General features: G+C 28.7%; 1 protein-coding gene across 11 annotated transcripts in view; it reads right to left on the reverse strand.

Moving 5' to 3' along the window:
* The window catches only part of LOC136970639 (microtubule-actin cross-linking factor 1-like), a 157372-nt gene that overhangs the window by 63522 nt on the left and 70787 nt on the right, over nt 1-23063 (reverse strand). For 10 of the 11 annotated variants that reach the window (XR_010880010.1, XM_067265095.1, XM_067265096.1 and 7 more), the window contains 14 exons: nt 21943-22038; nt 20823-21092; nt 20686-20748; nt 20503-20594; nt 18676-18790; nt 17338-17515; nt 16655-16812; nt 15654-15814; nt 14919-15057; nt 14299-14489; nt 13755-13917; nt 11719-11802; nt 10947-11162; nt 1824-10265 (listed from right to left, as the gene is read on the reverse strand). Coding sequence is in view for 10 of the 11 variants with exons in the window: in XM_067265095.1 (XP_067121196.1) it covers nt 1824-10265; nt 10947-11162; nt 11719-11802; nt 13755-13917; nt 14299-14489; nt 14919-15057; nt 15654-15814; nt 16655-16812; nt 17338-17515; nt 18676-18790; nt 20503-20594; nt 20686-20748; nt 20823-21092; nt 21943-22038 (10368 nt within the window). In the remaining variant the exon portion in view is untranslated. The remainder of the gene's footprint in view (nt 1-1823; nt 10266-10946; nt 11163-11718; nt 11803-13754; nt 13918-14298; nt 14490-14918; nt 15058-15653; nt 15815-16654; nt 16813-17337; nt 17516-18675; nt 18791-20502; nt 20595-20685; nt 20749-20822; nt 21093-21942; nt 22039-23063) is intronic. The other variant, XM_067265099.1, reaches the window with a different exon arrangement.

Raw genomic sequence — 23063 nt, forward strand, 5'->3', positions numbered from 1 at the left:
ACTTTGTTAAGATGAATGGGAATTTTTTCTGTATCTTTAACCATCTGATCCTCAGAAATTATTTCATCAACAGGAGTTTTTTTAAGTTCATCAGCACATATAATTTCAGCTACTTTTACTACAGTTTCATCTTTTATTGGAATATCATCATCAGCAGCAGTTAAATTCTGTGTGTGTTCCTTCTCAGAAATAGCTTGTTTTGAAATTGGGGATTTAATTTCTGTTGGCTCCTTTGTTTTAATCTGATCTGAAGAAAATTCATTTGCATAAGATACATCTGTAGGTTTCTGTTCAGTTATCTTATCAGATGACTGTATATCTTTATCCTTTATGGATTCTTCCACTTTTTTACTAGGAAATTTTTCTATCAGTTTTGCTTCAATTGGTTGAGCAGTTTGTAATTTTTCTTTTGACTTTTTTTTAGTGGACGATTCCTTCATAATTTCATCTGATAAGCTTTCTTCAGTTGTCTGCACTCTATCCTGTTCTGGGAGAATCTGTTTTGATAAATCTCCCTTCAAAAATTCTTGACCAATGGCAATAGTTTTAGTTATAGTTTCTTCTATAGGTTTGGTTATTTTATCAGAAATTTCACTCGTTTTTAACGTATCTAACTGTTCTGATGGTATTTTTGCTTCTTCATAATCTACTTGAGGCAGAATTGCATCATTGTAAATATACTTTTTACTCAGAGCTAACGTTAAAGGAATCAAATATGGTTTCATTATTTCTGCTGAGTCAACAGAAATGATATTCTTATCTAATGCTTCGTTTATAGATAAAATTTTATCATTTTCAACATCTTTCACTTTTATGTTTTCAATATCAAGTAAACCTTCATGAATTGCCCTATCAAAAGAAATATATTCCCTATTGTAAGAATCATAAAATTTTTTTATTTGTGGATTATAAAGCCCATTTTCAATGGCAGTAATTAAGGGTATTCTCTCTCTCATTGAAAATACTATTCCTTCTTTTATTGCATCTTCCAGATTTAAAAAACTATTATTTAACGTATCATTTACACGATTACTTTCGACTAGCGATAAATCCTTTATTGCTTCATTTAAGGCAACGCTGGACTTCATTTTTGTATTTTGAATTTTAGTTATGAAGCCATCAATAATATTCTTATGAACAGATTCAGAAATTGTTATTTTTTCTTTAGTTATAGGATCAAATAGGACATTTGACGAAGCATCAAAAAGTTCTGTAGAAGTGATAACATCAAGAGCAAGAGGCTGATAAGAAATGAAGATAAAACCATTCTGAAAGGCTTCATTTAATGATAACTCTTCATTTGTTGCAGAATTATTATATTTTTTATTCTGCAAATCCACTAAACCCAGATCTAATGCTTCTGTGATTGGGATAAAAGTATTTTCTTTAGGGTGATATACAGATATAGAGTCTTCAAAAACAAGTTTGCCTTTTAAATTCAACACATTATTAAAAATTTTCTGCAGATCTGTTGAAATGTATTCTTCTTTTTCATATTCATCCTGAGAGATTGTTACAATGTAATTATTTTTAATTGCATCTGGGAGCGATAATGATTGTCCAGTCACATTATCAATTAATTCTCCGGTCTCTTTATTTAATAATTGCTTTGGCAGAGCATCTTCCAAGGGTAAAAACCTGTCATACTGAAAATCTTTAACTCTAACATTATCCACCTTAACGAGCCCCAAATTTATAAAATCTATAAACGATACTAATTCATAAGTGTTTGGATTTAAAAAACATTTTTTATTTGTATCATAAAATTTATCAATTGCATAAGAAAAAGTGAATTTATCATCAATAGAAAAATATTCACTTACCTCTGCAAGTGAAATTTCTTTATCACTAATTACTTTAACAATTGTGTCTGAAGACACAATATTTCTGGATAATGCTTCTTGAAGTTTATATTTTTTATTTGTTCTTGGAATTACAAATTCACATGTCTCAGGATTTATAACATTATGTTCAATGAGTTTATTTAAAGGAACGCATTTTCCTAAAACCTGAGAAATGTCGTATTCTTTTCTGTATTCGGTGTAAGTTTCAGTGACGATTACTTCTCTCCTTGTCACGTTAAACTCTTTCTTGGTCAAAGCTGGACCAGGAACTGTAGTAGTGCTCGTAGTAACAGTCTGTTGTTGTGGTACCACTTGCCATTTATCACGATCACCATCTGTGTAAGGTATTTTATCTTCTTTTCCTGGAATGCCTACCACTTCTTTAAGACCAGATCTTTCGACAGTGGCTGATTTTTTTGTGGATGTTGTAGATGTAAATACTGTTGGACCTTGAAAAACAGTCACTGATTGTATTATAGTCGATTCTCCATTCATAGATGGTTTTTGTCTTGAAATAAGATCTATTTCTTTACTAGCAGATTTTTCTGGTGATTTTCTTGTTGGTGACACTGTTTTTCCTTTTGATGTAGGGCTAGTCTTCTCAGGATATTCTCTTACTGGAGATTTAGAACTAGGCTTCTCGGGATATTCTTTCACTGGAGATTTAGGACCAGTCTTCTCGGGATATTCTCTTACTGGAGATTTAGAACTAGGCTTCTCGGGATATTCTTTCACTGGAGATTTAGAACTAGGCTTCTCGGGATATTCTCGTACTGGAGATTTAGAACTAGGCTTCTCGGGATATTCTTTCACTGGAGATTTAGGACCGGTCTTCTCGGGATATTCTCGTACTGGAGATTTAGAACTAGGCTTCTCGGGATATTCTTTCACTGGAGATTTAGGACCAGTCTTTTCAGGATGTTCTTTCACTGGAGATTTAGGACCAGACTTCTCAGGATATTCTTTCACTGGAGATTTTGGAATTTCTTGAAGTGATTTTGTTTTAGGCAAATCTGGTGATACCCCTTTTTTATCTGTTGGAGTTTTTACCCCCTTTTCTACTACTTGTTTTGTTTCAATTCTTGATGTTTCTTTAGTTACACTTCTTATTTCGTGATCTTTTGTAGTAATTTCTTTTTTTGATATCTGAGTGAATTCTTCAGGTTTTGTAAACCCTTTCATTAAAGAAACTGGACGTTCAGGAGATTTTTCAGTTTTTGTTGGTTTAGGTTTACCTTTATAAGTTTCTTTCTCTACTGTCTTGCTAACTTCATCTATCTTCTTGGGTTCTTTTATTCTAGTAGGTGAAGTCTCAGGAGATAGTTTTGTGGGACTTTTTGGCTTTTCTTCATGTGTTCCTTTTTCAAAAATGTACTCAGCTTTTTCCTTTTTCACTGTGAAGGGTTCACTTTTATCAGATGTTTCTATTGTCACAGTTTTTCTTATTTCTCGTTTAGGAGATGTATCACTTCTTTCCTTTGTCTTTTTATCAATTATAGTTACATGTTCTTCAACCACAACTCTTCTCTGATCAGTTTCATGTTTAATTTTTGGCTTTTCAGTTTCTTTTATTGGACTTGTTGATCTTCTGCTTTCAATCTCTTTGGTTGGACTTGCTCTTTTTCCTGAAATTTCAACTTTTTCCACAGTAGATTTGATCACAGTTTCACTCGGTAATGTGTATTCTCTGGTTGGTGATTTTTCAGTTGTAACATGTTTCTGTGTTCTCACAACAGTTTCTTTTCTGTCTATTACATTTACATCAGTAGATTCAAATTTACTTTCTTCTGGTTTAGTTTGCTTAGGAGAGTCCTTCTTGGGAAAACCTATTTCTTTAGTTTCAATAGATTTGCCTTTTATTGATTTATCAGTTGTAATTATCCTAGAAAAGTCTTTATCAGTTTCTGTAAAAAGTGTATCAGGTCTCACTGGACTTTGTGATTTTCTCTGATCAAGATCGGAGCTAGTTCTTTCTGTTATTACTGTTGTATGAACTTCCCTTGTAGTTTTCCTGGTTGGAGATGATATTTTATTTAATTCATAATCAAAAGAAATATCATCTTTAGGTTTAGATATTTCTTTAGACGGACTACTTGGTTTCTTTCTTGGTATCTCTCTTTCTGGAGAATGTCTTTGAGGATGAGTTCTTTCAGGTGACTTCTTCACTGGTTTATCTTCATCTTCTATCTTATCATGGATTATCTTTCTCTCCACAACAACTTCTTTCTTTCTTACCTTAACAGAGTCAGGCTGTTTTCTGTCTTCTTGTTCTTTTGTTGGAGAAGGTAGTCTTTTTTCATCTGGACTTGGTTTTTTCTCCTTAGGAAGATTATCTGGTCTTTTCTTCTTATCTTGTACTGGTTTTTCTTTATGGGTCTCTCTTCTTTCGGGTGATAATTCTTTTTCGGGAGATTTACTTCTGTCTTCTGAACTAATCTTTCTTGTTACCTGAACTTCGGAGCTAGTTTTTCTTGTTGTTTGAACTTCACCTTTCTGTTGAACAGTTTGAGTTGATATTATCTTTCTGGTTTCTTGTGAAGATGTTGAATGCTTTGAAGTAGAAAATGGTATTTTATGAGATAAATCTGGTTTAGAATTTTTATTTTGGATTATATTCTTTAAAGAACCTGCAACAACAGCTCCAGCTAATAAAGGAGCTCCTATTACAGCTATTATTCCCAATTTGAAAGCATCTTTTAAAGGAATTTTATTACCCGAATCGGATTCTAATACATTCCCGTGTTTTATATCTAATTTTCCGCTATCGATAGCTTGTTTTGTCGTTAAAGATTTTCCACTATGAACATCATAAATTACACTATCTAAATCAATTAAATCTTTCTTTAACATCTCTTCTAAAGTTAATAACTTATTTGTTTTTGGTTCCCTAAATTTACCTGAATTTTCATCATACAGTAAATCAATGAGTTGAGAAATGGTGTATTTTTCTATATCTTCTGTTTGCACTTCTTTTTTGGGAACTATTAATTCTTCAGATATAGCTTGTGAAATTGGAATGATTCGACCATTTATTACATCAGTGTAAGTGCAGTCGTCTAAATCGATGAAACCTCTTTCCAAAGCTTCTGAAAATGAAAGTGGAGAAGTCACTCTTCGAGTTTCTGTTTCAATTTTAATAATTCCTCTTTTATTTGCTTCTTCTACTGTCATAACTTCTCCAGTTTCAGTATTAACAACTTGATTGGGTCCACACATTGTAAAGCCAGGACTAGTTTTAATAGTCTGTGATTCTATAACTGTGTGGCATGTAGCAGTGGTTAAATTAGTTACTAATTCCGATGTTTCTGGAACATTAAAATCTGTCATTTGTAAAATACCAGATTCAACAGCTTCAAAAATTGGAATTTCTTTTTCAAAGTTTGGATGTTTCATGACACATTTTTCTGAATCAATGAGTTTTTTATCCATTGCTTCTGTAACATTAATGCTGTCAGAACTTGGAGAAAATGGCAATGTCATAATAAGTCCTTTATCTATTGAATTGTCCACTGGAGTTCTAGTACCAGTAACAGGATGAATAAATTCTTTTTTGTCAACATCAATTAAATTATGACGCAATGCTACTGGAAAGGTTATTGCTAACATTGGAAGAGAACATTTATCGGCATTAGACGACTTATCGAAAAGTTTAAGATTTTGTGCTGCTTCAACAATATTTATCTTTTTATTCTCAAACTGAACATCACCCGTTATGTCATCTACTATTTTTCTTTTAATTGCTTCTTCTAAAGTCAGTGGCTTTTTCATTGTAGGCGGGCATACTGTTGAAACAGGATTGACTATATCACAAGTAATAGCATCTTGAAGAGTGAGCAAATCACCAGTTTCAGGATGTATAATCCTCTTTTCTGATGGTATAACTAAACCTTGCGAGACTACTTCGGAAAGACTCAAGGATCGGCCAATTGGAATTAGTAACTTCGACGATTCGGGATCGAGTAATCCACTGTTCACTGCTTCCTTAATTGTCAGTTTTTCTCCCTTTCTTGGATCTATCAGCACACCTTCATTACCATTAATAAATTGTTTTTTAAGGGCCTCATCTAATGTAATTGGCTCATTATTTTCATTTCTCATAGATTCAATACTGTTTATTATTTCAACCGTCGGTTGATCGATCAAACCTTCATTAACTGCAGTTTTTGGCGATATCGCCCTTCTTCGGACTTTTTGCAACACAACTTGTTCTTTATCCGGAGACTGCAAAGTGGTAGCCTTTCCAAATGTTACTTCAAAACGTGGTTCCGAAATAACTTTCCTTTGACTTTTAGGTGATTTGCTAGATTTTTCTATTTCAATTGTTGAAACACCATTAACTACATCCTCCTCTTTCAAAGTTGTAGGTAAATCCTGTGATTCTTGCAATTTTTTAGCCACTTCAGCCTTAATTATTCCTTTTTTAACAGCATCTTCGAGAGTGAGTTTCTCCCCAGTTCTGGGATCATTAATATAAATTACTGTTGTTTCTCTTATTTCGGTTTGAACAATTGGGGTTTGAACAGTTGATTGTTTTGTGATTGATTGGAATACTTGAGGAGTTTCATAATCTTGACTTATTGTTGTTATCAACCCTTTGCAAATTAAATAATCTATCTTTGCAGCATCTTCCAGCGACATCTGTTTTTTTGTTTTAGTATTGGTAAATGTTCCTTTCTGAATATTAACAAAACCTCTCTTAACTCCGTCGTTTAGACTAATCATATCATCCTTTGTTACGTCTTTCACTTTAAAAAGTTTTATATCTATAATATTATTTTTAATAGCTGTCGAAAGTTTTATTTTTTCGTTTGTATCTTTTTTAAGAATTATTCCATGTTTTTTATCAAAATAAATGTTCGGACTAATTTCAACAAATTCATAAGTTTCGTTAATAATTATTTCGCTTTTTTTAAATTCTGGAGTAGAAGTTGTGATAATTGTCTGTCTTGGTTGAATTTCTTTCATTTGTAAATTGTCGATATTAGATTCAATTTTAATTATTTTAGTACCTTTTTTATAAGGTTCATTTTGAATTTCTTCATCTTCAAATTTAATAAGTTTTTCTTTAATTGCATCATTAAGAGTAACTGTTCTTGATCTCTTATTATCATGGTAATGACCCGTAGAATCTAAGATTCCTTTTTCTAACGATCTTAATAACGTAATGGTTCTCTTAGAACCTGGTTCTACTACAGATGCTGATTTTGGATTGATGATACCCATTTTAATTGTTTCTTCAAATGAAACGAGTCTGTCTGTACCCGGAATAGTGAATAATCCAGAGGTACCATCAAATAAATTTTGAGCAATAGCTTCTTTTAATGACCAGCCATCTGCAGGTAGTTCTAACACATTAGTTTGTTGAGTAATGTCAGAATCAACATCTCCAATATCGATCTGTTTTATAGTTTTTTTATCTGTTATTTTTTCAAAATATTCCTGCTCACTTGTTATCATTTGTTCCTTTTTAGGCGAACCTGGTCTTGCCGAGGGCTTCTGTATTGCTTTTGGATGTTTCAAAGGTTCTTTTTCGTCGTCATTTGATTTTATTTTAGAAGGTTGTGGCATTTCTCGCACCGGTGAAGTGCTTTTCTGAGATTTTGGTATATTAGATTTTGATGGTTGAATCAGTTTATCAACTTCTTGTGGTCTTCCTTCTTTTGGAATAGTCTCAGGTAATTTTTTTATTTGGGTTGGCGATTCTGGTAGTTTTATTTCCTCTTCAGACTGTACAATACTATCACTTATAGTTTGTGGTATTTCTCGAATAATCTTTTCTGATAAAACTTCTTTAGTGCTTTCTAAAGTTTCTTTTTTAGTTACTTCATTAATTACGTCATTGGTTATTACTCCAGCTGTTTGTTTTGGTTGAAAATTATCAACAGTTGAAGGTTCAGATGTTTTACTTACTGGAACCTTTGAAGGCTTCTTCTCAGTTATGTTTTCTGAAATCTTCTCTTCATTAGTTGAAGTATCTGGCAATTTTCTAGAACTTGGAGATTTTGCAGCAGGTTTCTCTTTGCCTGGAATTTTACTAGGAATACCAGAAACGGGGCTTTTTAATTCTTTAGGTTGACTGCTTATTGTAGTTTCTTTTGTTTGTATTAAAAGGTTTTTATTATTTTCAACCTCAGTTATGAATTGTGTTTCAGTAGATATAGTAGAAGTAAAATCTTTTTCATCAATGTTTGGTTTTGGTTGAATGTTAGTAACGAATGTTTCTTTTGATGAAGGGATGACTGTCATTATAGTTACTGGAACTTTTTTATCAATGGATTTTGGCAATTTAGACTTTTCTGAAGGCATGTCTTTCTGAGATGGTTTTTTCTTAAGTACAGGGGATTTTTCAGTCTCTTTTTTTGTTTGTGATTCAGAAACAACTGTCGCTGATTGTGTGAAAGAAACTGTATCTTCTGAGGTTACTGGCCATTGAGAAGTCAGTCCTAATAAACCTGTATTGATTGCTTCTTCCAAAGGTAATATTTCGCCAGTTATTGGATTTTTAAATGTGCCTTCTGTTTCATTAATCAAACCTTCTTTCATTGCATCTTGAAAAGTTATTTTTACTTCCGAATCTATTTCTTGATCGGAAGGTATAACTTTAGTTACTGTTTTTGTTACAACAGCTGTCGTTACCACAATGTTTAAGAGAGCTTTTAAATGAGCTGCACCTTGAGGAGTTATCACTCCTTTTTCAATTGCATCTTTCAGTGTAAGTGGTTTCTTTGTGCGAGGTTCTCGTAATTTACCTGTTTTATGATCCAGAATTCCTTTTGTAACTGCTCTAATGACATTCAATTTATTTCCTTTCTCGTCTTTTATTTCAATGTCTTTAGTTAACATGTTATAAATTTGGGGTTGTATCAACTTTTCTTTCAAAGCTTCTTCCAATGTAATATATTTGTGAGGACTTTTTTTGAATTTTCCCGTGTTAGTATTTATTATTCCTTTAGAAACTGCTGTATTAAAACTTACTTGTTCACCAGATGAAGGAATCAAAATTCCTTCAATGTCAAATATTGACTGATATTTAACTGATGCAACTAAACCTTTATTTGCACACTCATGGAGTGTCATTGTTTCTCCAGTATTTGTATCTGTAAAAATTCCTTCTGGAGTTAAAATTCCTTTTGAAAATGCCTCCGGTAATGTAACTAATTCACCTGTTTTAGATAAGATGATGCATTTCATTTCTGAATTAAGTAATCCTCTTGTTACTGCTTCTAAAACTGTTAATTTTCTACCTGTAAATGGATCAATAATTTTTCCACTTGTATCTAAAAGATTCTGCTCATAAGCAGTCTTTAAATTTAAAGGAGAAAATATAAGGTTTTTCTTTCTGGCTTCAATTAATGTCATTTTTGTCATGGTTTTCTTATCTATAAACCGTCCTGTTTGAATGTTTATTATTCCTAAAGAAATTGCTTCAGGTACGGTTACAAGTTCTCCTGTTTCGGTATTCATTACCTCTCTTACATCAGCTCGAATAAGGTTTTGGGGGAGAGCTTCGTCAATTGTGATCTTTTCTCCAGAATCTTCATCTATTATTTGTCCTGAATATTCGTCAATCATACCATTATCTATGAATTCTGAAATTAAATATCCAGTTTTTCTTTCATCAGATGATGGTACTCTTAGCAAACCTTTATTAAATGCTTCTGGCAAAGTCATTACTTTTTGTGAGATTGGATCTTTGAAAAGTCCTGTTTTCTCATCTAAAAGACCCTCATTTACTGCTTCTATAATTGTTAAATCAGTTATTTTGATTACTCTCAATTCACTTAAATAATTTATTTTATCTTTTTGGACTATTCCAAGAGAAATAGCTTCATCTAAGGTAATTACATCGCCATTATCTGGATTTAAAAATACACCTTTATCTACATCATATATATTATAATAAATGGCTTCAATTAATGTAATTTCAGTTTTGGTTTTGGGATTTATTATTCCACATAATGATAATAACTGTGATGAAAACTTTTTATCAATGTAATTCTTATTAGCTGCTTCTTTGAAATCCATTTCTTTACCAGTTCTTGGATCGATATATTGCCTTTTTTCCAAATTTATAATTCCTTCATCAATTGCATCACTTAAAGGTAACATTTCTCCTGTTTTTGTATTCAAAATGCCCTTCATATTTATAAAACTATCATCTGATTTTCTAGTACTTTTAACTGCTTTAAATTCTTTCACTACAACTGAAGAAGTAGTGTATTTTTCAACTAGCGATGATTCTTGAGAAGGCATTTGTTCATATTTAGAGTCAGTTACTGATTGCTGTTCTGCCATTACAATATCCGATATTGGAATATTTACATTATCTACTTCCATTGGTTCTGGGGAAATTGTTTGTTCTAGAACATGATGGAATGTCTTCAAAGTAAGAGGAACTGTTTTGGTAATTGTAACTGAAACCTGTAAAAGACAAGAAGGAAATATATTATCATCATCATCAGTTGTTCAATATCTAAAATTAAAAATTATAATAGTTTCCCTTCATTTATCGTTAAGGGCTTTATGTATATTTTTCTATGCCAGATATTTAAATAGAAAATAATACTGAATATTTTTTGAAGGTACATTCTACTGATTCAAAAAATCTTAATCTAGCATATATCTTAATTTTCCAGTTAATTAAATAAAAATATTCATATTTTATTCAATAATCATAAAGGAAGTTACACATTTTATGATCATTGAATTTAAAAATAACTTGATTTAACATTAAAAATATCATATTTGCTTTCTTTTTTTAATTTTATATTTTATATTAAATATAGAAAAAACACACAAATATACCCAAAACTAATAAAAGGAATAAAATTATTTAGTAATACAAATATTTTCATCTAATTATAACAAATGTTATCAGATATATATGTATATTTTTACTGATTTTTGGGTATATTTGTGTATGCTTTCATTTCATACAACTAGTTTTTGATGAAGTAAATGTATTAAATAAATAATTTAATAACTGAAGATATAATTTTAAAATATTTTATTTAGGAAATAAAATATTTTTTAAAATTTTTATACATTAGTTTTAAAATATTAATGGATTAGAAATTTCATGAAATAATCACTTTATATTACCTTGCTCCCATGTCTTGTAAGAACATCTTTTAGTCCATTGATATAATCTAATATTGCATTTACTAAATCCTTATATTGTTGATTTAAATTGTCCAATTCTTGACTGACATTATTAGCACCAGATGTAAGTTTTGCTTTCTTGGATAAACTAGCATCAAGACTTGGATGTACTTCTTCTAAACTATCTTTATAGTGCTTCAGACGTAAATCATATATCTGCATGAAATAAATATTCTCAATTGAACATAACTATTCAGTTTTAAATAGCAACAAACATCAGGCAAACATGAAATAGCAGTAGCTTGCAATATCCATTCCAGGCAATTTTACAGGCACAAAAGAAAAAAAAAATTGCTTTGGGAAATGCATTCATAAAAACAACATACTGAAAGCAAGCAAAATGAATAGGCATGCTACAAACCATCACCTTGACAGTTTCTCACAAAACATAAATTCTTCCAATACAAATGATACATTCACACTTGTAGGACTTTAAAACTAATTCCATGCTTGTAGTACTGTACTTTAAAAAAGTAACAAAATGCAATTCCAGATAAAAATCAGGCAAAAATAGGGAATGCAAGCAAATTGCATGCTTTAGAAAATCTTCATCTAAGCAAGAAAAGACAAGAATTCAAACACAAAAAGCTATTTAAAGTTTATTTTTTAAACACATGCATTTTTTTAAAATATAATTTACAAAAGTTTGTCTTACACCAAATTAAAAAAGAAAAATACATGCAAAATATATTATTTAATATATTAAACTTACCTTAGCCTCTCGAATAAATCTACCACCCACAATATTTGTATTTTCCAGAGATGGTTTTTTATTTGCAAGAGATGTATAAATATTCTGAAAAAAAAGCAAAAATAATAATATCAAACTTCTGTTACAAGAATAAGTTGAAAATTACATCTGCAATTTTTAAAAATGAAATGTTTTACCATAAATTTAGTTATAAAATTTTTAAATTTTCATTCAAGATAAATATACTAAGCTAATTTTGCTTTTATATGGTAAAAACAGTTTGGAATACAAGACTTGATAAAAGAATAAGAAACAACTTGTTCTCTTAAATAAATTACTTTGCAAACATTGCCACAATGTTTGGTTTTGTTAAAATTATGAGATTATCATGAAATCACATAACTAGAAGACAAAAATCTATACCAAATGCATATTACGACTGTTAATAATTGATAAAAGATTTATAATATGTATTGGTTTTTTGCATATCTTTGAAAAAAATAATAAAACTCTCATTCATTACACCAAAGATCTCTTTTCATACAAGATGTATCCACAAAATGAATATACTTGATCTAACATACTAATATCTCGTGACTGAAAGAGCAAGCCCATCTCTAATATCTGTAAACTTTTCCACACTCATTTACATTTGTTAGGAAAATATTTATAAAACACATATGGCAAAGTGCATATTTCATTTTTTTTAACTCTTTCTGCCCTGTGGGCACTAAGAGGGCTTCTTTTTTAGCAAGCCCATTATGGGTTTGGCCAGGCCCACAATGGGGTGGCTGGGTGGCAAGTGATGGGGGTCGACATATCAGGTCGGACCATCCCAAAAATTCATGGGGATTTTTTTAACTTGTCCAGATTCAATCCTGGGTCCCCCAGAGCGGTAGCTGCCACTTTGACCACTCGGCCATCCGGCCATCTTCATTTTCATTAAAGTAACAAAACTAATTTTTCTCATTTATTTTAATAATTTATAACAGTTTATCATTGTTATTTGTAATAATCCTTTGAATGCTATTTCTCTCTTTGCTTCAACAGTTTTCTTAATAAGCACTTTGTGTTTTACCATTCATTTATTGTAATAAATTTTATAATTATTAGCAAAACACAAACAATACAAAAAAAAGAAGACATAAAAATAACATAATTCAACAAAGGTACACAAGTTTTGCTATTAGATATGATATTTTTTATTGTTAAAATATGTATTCTGTTCTAATAGTTTTTAATATAAAATTTGATTCTATTGTAAATCTTAATAAATATTCTGAATAATGAAAATAAATCAAATGTTTAGTATGTGTCAGTGGCGTGCCGTCATTGGAAGCGGTGGAAGCGCCGCATCCACCTTCCAATGACCTTCCCTCGTATTTTCTAAAATATAAATTTTCTTTCTTCTTTATTTCTTGCACCAACCTTTTTATTTTGCTACTCTTTATTCCTACTCCTCCTGCTATCTTCTTGATGTAATCTACCTCATTTCTTGTGTCTTGCATCCTGCTACAATGCATGTACGCTCTTCTAAGCAGCGCTCTGAAGGCTGCCAACTTGTAGTGCTGGGTCATGGGAGGTCCATGGTATCATCTCTGGAATGTACAATGGTTTATGATACACCTTAGTAGCTACTAAGGTGTGTCGTAAACCATCGTACATTCCTCCCCGTGCCTTACAGACTTGTCAACGCCACTGTCCCGGGGCCACCTTCGATCGACCATCGAAAAACCACATCGACGTCAGGACATCCAATTGTCCTAAAGCAAACTATTTTGTACATAGTATATGTTCAAAATGTTTGTTTTATGTTAAAATAAACGGTTTTTGTCAGATACTTGTCTTTGTCCCTACAGCCACCACCCATGTACGAATGGACCATTACTGACGCGCAATTAACTGATTGCCCCTGGAAGTCGGCTTCTTACAGAAACACAGCTTCCCTATCATCAAATGTCACGGCACGCCACTGGTATGTGTGCATATATATATATATATATATATAGTGTTTAGAGTAGTTTTTAAGAATTATTATTTTTTATTTTTTTACTTACTAATGCAGAATCTAATTCTTTTTCAGCATCTTTTCCAGAAACTGAATTTACACTTCTGAGACTATTAATTTTCTGTCTTGTATCTATAATCCAAGAATTTTCATTTTCTAATTTATTCTTATAAGTTCTTAATAATTCTGATGATGCTTCACAACTTCTCATCCTATAAAAAAATTGAGTTAACATTAATATCATATTTGATCCACATTAAGAATAAAACGTGAACTGAAACAAAAATAAATCAAACAAATTTAAAAAGAGATATCTATAAATTACCAAAATAGCTTTCTTTAAAATAATTTAGATATATATTCTTTAAATATATTTGCTTCCGAATAATTTTTAAACTATTAATTTATCATTTAAAATTTTTCATATTTTTAATCAAAGAAATTGTATCCCTGATGATAAAAAATGTGTTTATTTACATTATTATAATTTATTTTTTACTGAAAATAATAAAAATATAGAAACCCATAAAGTTTATTGAATAATATTAAATTTATACTGTATTTTATAGAGCTTATTAATTATAAATGCAAACCTTTCCACCACTTGTGAACTGGCATTATTCCACCTTTCTGTAATTTTATGGATATCATTAATTAGTTTGTTAATATCTGTGTTGCTCGTCTGTTTGATTCGGGTTTTCTGAACTAGTTGTTTAAGGGTATTGATATCTTCATTAAGTCGATCAACGGTATATTGACTATTCTGCATGTCAGATTGCATGGACTGAAAATAAAAAAAAAAAAAGCAAAAAATTAGTTATGAAATAAAATACTTAATTTTAAAATATTAAATATCATCTTACTATGATTATATCATAGAAATGATACATATATTTAATATTTAAGGAAAATTAACTCTTTATATAACATAAATTTTATTTAGTCTATTCACATTTAAAATAGTTCACAATTACAACTTTTATTATGATTTAAATTCATCCACTCAGTTTCATTTTATTCAAAAAAAATATTACAATCTTTTATTAATTTCTAACAGTGCAGAATTTTGAATAATTTTTATTTGTATTTAGTCAAAATTCAAATATGGAATTAAATATCTTTATTACTTTTAAAATTACAAAAACAAAAATTTTTCAATTAATGATGCACAAAATTCATTTTGTTATTTATTAATATTAAGAATCTCACCTACCAAAATCTGAGAATGAATTTTCTGCAAAGAATCAATTTCCGAAGGCAAATTATCGTGGGAAGCCAACTGAATTTCAAAACTCGATATTATTTGTGTTGTCTCTTCAAAACCATGTAAAACTATTTCCACAAGTTTTAATCTGTAATAAATTAATTTTTAAAAGTAAAATAAAAATAAAATTTATTTTAAATTATTTAAATAAGTCAAAGTTTATTAATCTAAATATATAAAAGTACATGTCTGTCTGACTGATTGATTCATCATCGCCCAGAGCAAACCTCATGAACCTAAAGAGGTGAAATTTGGTTACACAGTTAGGATATGCCATAAAAATGCATACTAAGAAGGGATTTTTGGAAATTCCACCACAAGGGAGAGAGGGAGAGGATTAAGGCTTAACCTGAAGAACAGCTTCTACTGTACTATTTTAGATGTGATTTTTTGATGTTGATAGTAATAACTTAATTTCCAAATGTACAATATTTACCAAATCATCCAAATTGTTTGCCCGAGCAATGCCGGGTTCATTTGCTAGTATTATCATAAGAAGGTTATTAAAATAAAAAAATAGTAGTTAATAAGGTTGCAAGATTTTTCTTTTATTTCTATTTTTGAAAATGCAATTCTAACCATTGTAATTCATATTGTTTTATTGGAATTTTATGAAATGTTTTGTGATGGAATTGGTTGAAAAGAAAATATTTTACAATAAAAATTTTAAAATAAATATAATACCTTTCGACATATTGATTAGACATGGACCATATATTCTCCCATATTTGAATAATATTGTCGTGTTTTGTTTGTAATGTCGGAGTCTTCCTATTAAGAGAAGCATAAATATGCTTCATTTCTGATATTTCTTGTTCTAAATTTCTTAATGATGTTTCAAATTCCTGAAATATATTATTGTAATAATATAACAATTTTAAATAATAACTTTATTATAACAATATTATTAATTTTAATATAACATAATTGTGAACAGAAAAATAGTAAAACCATTATTATAACAATAATCTTCTAATTAAGAAACATAAGTACTGATAATCTAATTCATATATATTTTAAAATATAATCCAATTTATATTAAATTTGAAAATTAAATTTTAATAACAGAAACAATCCCTTAAAGCATTAGAATAAAGCTTTTTACAAGTGAATTTATTGAAAATGGAATATTTTTGGCTATTATATCTATGCATATTTTAATATTTTCACCTCTAAAGTTAACTGAATTCTTGTTTGCTTGTAATAAATACCTATTTGATAAAGTTGTAATTTTCCAGTTTTAATCCAATATTTCATTACATTCAAAAACTTTGGAATTTTATAAAGTGATAGCTGCAGGAACAATATCTGTTATATGCATTTAAAAGATTATTTTTCAACAAAACTAATCTTTTCCTTTTTATTTGTGGAAATTGCATTAATCAATTCTGCTTCTAATTAAGCTACAATTCTCATTTTTGTATGGTTTTAAATTTATAAATAGTATTTTTTAAAAAGCTTCCTAAATATTATAAATGATTATTAAGAAATTCTGAGCTTTAAGTTATATTCTTAAACATAAAATTCTCTAAATATAATAAAATAGAGACACTTTATTACACAAATATTAGAAACTATCAAAAAATTTTTAATCATTTTTAGATAGTATCACTTTTAATCTACTTAAAAATTATTTAATGGCATAAAAATGAAATCAATTATATTTCGATTCATTTTAAAAATACCTTATGCTGAATAACAAGATTCTCCAAATTATCTAGATTGCATGGAATTGGGGCTTGCAATTTAGATTTTAAGAGTTTTTCTTTTTCAGTAATTTTTGAAAGCAATGTAGCTTGCATCTCCGGTAGTTTTTGACTTCCTTTCTTTGATGGCTTGTCATCTAAAAATTTTCAAGATAAAAATTCAATTAATGCTTTTTTTAGTGATAATCTATTATTGTTACTTTTGATAAACTTATATATTTCCCTGGAGATAACATCAATATAAAAATTGTAAATTCTTTAAAAATAAAAAAAATAATCCATAAAATTTGGCTTAAGTTATAATTATCCCAGTATTTTTCATTTCAGAACTTTTTTAAAATTTCCACTCACAAGCTTCAGTAATTGCAATACTGATCAACCTGACTAATCGAGATTCTATGTAATATAATAGCTTTTTCATTCATTTATTTTAATGTACTGAAATAAGTTTGTTGAACTATAGATAATTTTCATCAAATGGGTATAAAATAAAATACTAAAGAAATATCGATAAACCGAAAGCTTAACATAATAATATCAATAAAATGTAAATTCTAGAATCATAGTCTTCATTACACTGGCTCAATTTTGTTTGATCTTTTTCTAAAAATCAAATTTTTAAATTTATACAAATATTAAAAAGTTACAAAATAAATAATTACATTCTTCTGAAGTGACCTTCTGTTGTAAATCTTCAATTATTTTATTGCAGCTCTTCATTTCTTCTTGAAGACGTTTCAAATTGGGATCATCTTGTGAACCTTCAGAAAGTAATATTTGTGCATCTTCGTTAAGGGCTTTAAGAATAGATTCTCTTTGACTGATTTCCATATTACGAAACTGAAATTAATTTGGTTAAAATCTATTTCAATATAAATTTATAAAAATATCACTAGAAATCAAAAAAATTTAGAGTTGAAGGAAGAGCAAGTCATTTAATTTTAAATGCTTAATTTCCAATTTAAAAATTTTAAATTTTAATTTTAAATAAATTTTAAATTGACAGTTCACTAAATAAAGTTTTAAGTTGAGTTACAAGTTTTACTTTAATTTCGTAATAGTTAATCTTATAATTGAATACTAGAATATATATTCTACAATTCTAGCTTATATAATAATAATATTATGATATGCAGATATTTATTTAACAACAAAAAGTTGTTCTAACATATGACTAAGTTAAATATGATAGGGACATAAAAGCATAAATAGAAAGCTTCTTTGCTTTTTATTTGATTTACATATCTTCACATAAAAGTATACAAATCAAATTTAACTTGATGTTCTTGATTGATATTTAAGATTTGGGCCTTCTAATAGATTGATCAATAGCATATTGCACAAAAAGAGAAACATGTATTTACTTCTCATTATTTCACTAGAAAATAATTGATAATCATGTTTTATTTTTAAAAAACTGCAAAGAATATCAATTAAGTTATAACAATAAAGCATATCAATAAAATTTGATATTTGTTTGAAATTACTGAATTCAAAGTCACAGACAAAAATCTTTTACAGTGTTGTATACGACAGAGAACCAACTAAAGTTTTCGGCCTCCACCAAGGCCTTCTTCAGGTTGAGAACTAAATGCCATTCCCCTTCAGTCCACCAGAATGATGCGCCCGAGAAATAAAAATAGTACGTGTTGCGTTTCACCCCTCCGCCTGGCTCCATTCAAATTCCTTGAACAGGTACCGCATCGTTCTGGCAGTCTGAAGGGGGATGACATTTAGTTCTCAACCTGAAGAAGGCCTTGGTGGAAGCTGAAACGTTAGTTGGTTCTCTGTCGTATACAACACTGTAAAAGGTTTTTTGTCTGTGACTTTGTGTTACTCCCTGCAGTGTTAATAGCAGAAGACAATTATTGTGTTAATTACTGAATTTCACAGAATTTTGAATTGTATTTTTCTGGAATTTAAAAGTTTATGAAATGTTCCTTTCCGAGAGCTATATTTAAACTCAGAGTTAAATATACAATTTAGACAAAATCACTTACTTGAGTAACAGTCCACGACTTGACGACTTTGATGGTAGCAAATATTAAATGCTGACGGAGTTTTTGTTGCTTGATGGTTCCCAAATTAACTACTGATATATATTGTTTCTGCAAACTAAAAATAAATTATTTTATGAATTACTGCAAATTATGATTTTAATGTCTCTTTTCATAGCATTATTATTGTTATTTAAATTCTTCATTTTTTATCCAGTCATTGCAAACATTTGTACAGATCCAATTGATGATTTAGAATGATATTCATGTAATTAAAAAAAAAGACACATTCATATTGTTTTTGTAAGGCACTGAAATTTTATTCAATTCAATTTTATTTGTAAAACAACATAATTGTCTATTTCTGAGTCATAATAATAAAAAAAGAGACCTAACTAAGTCTTACTTAATTGAAAAAAAATCAATGTTTTTAAGATCTGTCTAAATATTTACTTGTTACTAAATTTGAGAGGATATTTATAATGATTCTTAAAGTAAATGTCAAACAAATAAAAGAAACAAACTGGTAAAATAAACTTGTAACATTATCCTGGAAAATAATAGTACAAACATAATTTTATCATACATAATTGCATTATGCTGAAGCAAAATTTGTAGTAGTAAAAAATGTGTGTAAAATTTGCATCATAAGAATTGAGTCTATGATGCAAATTTAATAGAAAAATGGAATAGAAAAAGCCTGATACCAATGTAGAGAGTTTCTTAGAGTATTTTAACAGCAGGCTTGATTTTGATAGTGTCATTGTCACTAGAGATAACAGCATTGTTATTATAAATCAGAATAAAGATAGAAAGTGACGTTGAGTGGAACAAAATATAGTTTCCCAAACCAAAGAAAATTCAGCTTGAAAAAATTCAGATGATGTTATTTTGTCAATGGCAAAATTATGATAGCATAATGAATGATTACCGAAGCAGATTACATGTAGAAACTCGCAATATGCAGAGTATGGAATATGGTAAATTTCTGCATGACAATTATTCCTTGCAAAAGTGCTCTTTATTCTTCTATTCTAAAGTTCCCATTGTCATTACTTAAATTTAAAAATATTTGGTTAGAAGTTTTCTACCAAAAACAAAAGTCATTCTCAAACTCTCTAGATTTGATTGACTCCAGCAAACTACATTGTTTGCAAAGATTTCATTGATAAAGATAAATACAAATTAAACTATATTCCATTATATTAAATATTCACAGAAAAGAAAAATATATTTTCCTTTCAAATTATTATAAAACTAATAAATTTTTAGTTTAATTTTTAAAATTAATTACATTAAAATATATAAAATAACTTAAAAGTAAAATTAAAGTAGTTTTAAATAATTTAATCATAGTTTTAATTTGTAATTTTGATTTGAAATAATGTTTTCATTCTGATTTGACTTGATAAATCATCTAATATTTTAATTTTTCATAAGTTAAAATTGTGAATAGTTGTTATAAAAAAAATCCAGTATTCATGATTTTAAAATTTCTTAACTGTTTATAATTTAAATATAGAAGTGACTGCATTATTATTTTTATTTTCCATTAGACTGCCATTTTACAAAAATAATAATTGATTAATTTTCATGATTTAATCAACTTAATTAATTTTATATTTCATTTTAAAACAATTTTACCAATTTGAAATTTTTTAAGAATGTTTTTGATCAGTCATCCTAAAAATCTAAAATTTATCATTAATAAATTATTTACAAAATATTCTGTAATTTGTGGCTCAGCATATTTATTATTCTGTAATAAAACTTTTAATATTTTAAAATTTATATCATATTAATTAAACTATTCCTAAACATAAAACTTACTTTTCTGCTAAATTTATGGCTTCAATATTTGGTGGTGGTATAACAAAACAAACAGATGGAACCAATCCTTCGACACCAGAAGAATTCCTAACCTGAAGAAATATAAAATGATTTTAATTATTAGAAAAAAAAATGATTAATTTTATTACTCATTAAACAGTTAAATAAAACTTTAATACTTACCTTCCATTTTGTTTTTCGACTATTATCTAATAATTGGAACCTTTCATCTTGTGTAATATTTATCTATAAGTATAATCATCAATTAATATGCTTTAATTTTAAAAATGCATTATTAGAAATGTTTTCACTTCAATTACATTTTGTTGTTTATAACTGCAAACTGCAATCACTGTTGTAGATGATGTTATCGACTGATTTCGTTGCTTTAATGGCACAATTGTACTACTTCTGTTAATGAGTGAAGTAATAATATCTCCGTAATGTTGTAGATCAGTTCTTAATTGTTGCATTTCTTTAAGCAGACGTTCGCCTTCATCTATTGAAAAATTTTGTTTGCTGTATGTGCTGTTCAGCTTATTTTCTGTTCTTTTTAACCACTGATCACATTCTTGTGCTTCTTTCATAAACTGAAAATAAGAAAATTATATAATTAATAAATATATTTTTAGTAAAGTGTAATAAAATATAAATATATTGTCCAAATAATATACTTTAAATTTTACTTTAATTATACATATGTTAACATTTTAACTAAAAACATTTATAGTTTTTGTAAAATATATACAGTATTTAATTTTTTACTTGATTTCTGTTCTAAGACAAAATTACATAAAATGATACAGAATCTGAAAAGATTCTGTATCATTTTATGTAATTTTGTTTTAAATTTTCAAAGCACTGATATAAAACTAACTATAATATTATTGTTTTAAATTTCATTACTTCCTTTTCATTTTCTTTATTCGAATTTTCCAAATTTATTTATTAGTCAAAATAAAATTACAAGATTTCATCAAAAACTTCAAATAAAAATTTATATTTTGCTAATTTTGATGCTATACTACAGTTTAGTCTTGTTTTATGCAAAGGTTTCATGTCGGTGAATACCATATAAAATAAAATTCTGTGTAAATTTGTGCTCCACCCCAAATAGTCCTAGACGATTTAACAATTTGACATCTGCAAAACACAATTCTGTATATCAATCACATATTAAACAAGAGCCTATTGTTTATATCAAAGCACATGTATTATTAATATCTTCATTTGACTCCAATACAATAAAATATTTACTTTTTACATTAAACATTGTTGATTTGTCAATCACAGACTAACACTTAAGTGATTTTGACTAGATAAACATTAAATATTTTAAAATATTTTTATGTTTATTACATGTCAAATACATATTATAATAAATTGTTTTGAAATTATAGAACACTAGGAGCTAGTTATATATTAAATGATGTTGAATACCTGATGATATGCTGAAGCATATTTCAAATGGCTTTCTAAGCAAACTAACAACTGTAACAACCATGACCACTGAGTTTGTAGAGTTGTTAGGAATGTCTGTAAATATAAAAGCATAAAAACTTATACATAAAAATTTTAAAATATTTCAAATTTTCAGTTTAATAAAAAAAAAACAATAAGAATATATTATTTATATTATTATTAACATTTTTTTTTACAGGTAATGTCCAGCAGAACAAGAAAGAACTTCCTCTTTAATAGAGTGACCATAGTTTTTTCAGCAAATCCGGGACACATCAACCGTCACTTTTTAGGGTACACAGTAGCAGCCTACATGTATAAGTATTGTCAAATGGGTACTGTACCTACACATGACCATAATCTGTATCATGACTGAGACCTAAACATTTTAATTTTGATTGAGCTCATTCACTTCAATCAAATAGCTCTCCTCCAATAAGGTTTATAGCTATTTACTTTTGATGCTTTTTCAGCTATATTTTTCATTCACATTTTAAAATTTGCCTCCTTTGGAATTCCTCAAAAAATTGGTTACTTCATAAAGAATTGCCTGGAAATGTGAAAACATTGGACACATCCTCTGGTGTGACAATAACAATATTACAGTAACCACCAAAAACAGACAAATGAGGATAAGAATCTTTTCCAGGGACAAAACCGGAAAAGCTTCCTTGCTGTGGACAGAGGGTCAAAAATGGAGCTGTTCTAGGAAATGAGAGACTGATGGTCACCCTACCTATAACAACCCTTAAATAAAAGCATGAAACAATAACAACAATAAACACACCACACACAAACAAATAAATTTTAAATAAATACGTGCAGTTTAACATATTTATTTATCAAAATATAGAATAGTAACTATCTATCATACTTTTTTACACTTTAACAATATTGTTATGTACTTTTATCATTACAGTTATAATATCAATCCTGGGACAGTTTATGATACTTAAATTACTGAGTTTCCTATAAGAACTAATTAGTGCAAAATAACAGTTTCAATACAGTTATTACATGTCAAATTCTTCTATAGATCAATATAATTTATTCTTCTTCTTCCTCAGCTTTTCCCACTCTATGTAGGGTCGCTGTTTCTG

The sequence above is a fragment of the Centruroides vittatus genome, unplaced genomic scaffold (genome assembly GCF_030686945.1).
Source record: "Centruroides vittatus isolate TY-2023 unplaced genomic scaffold, ASM3068694v2 contig_2073, whole genome shotgun sequence".
Classification (NCBI taxonomy): Eukaryota; Metazoa; Arthropoda; class Arachnida; order Scorpiones; family Buthidae; genus Centruroides; species Centruroides vittatus.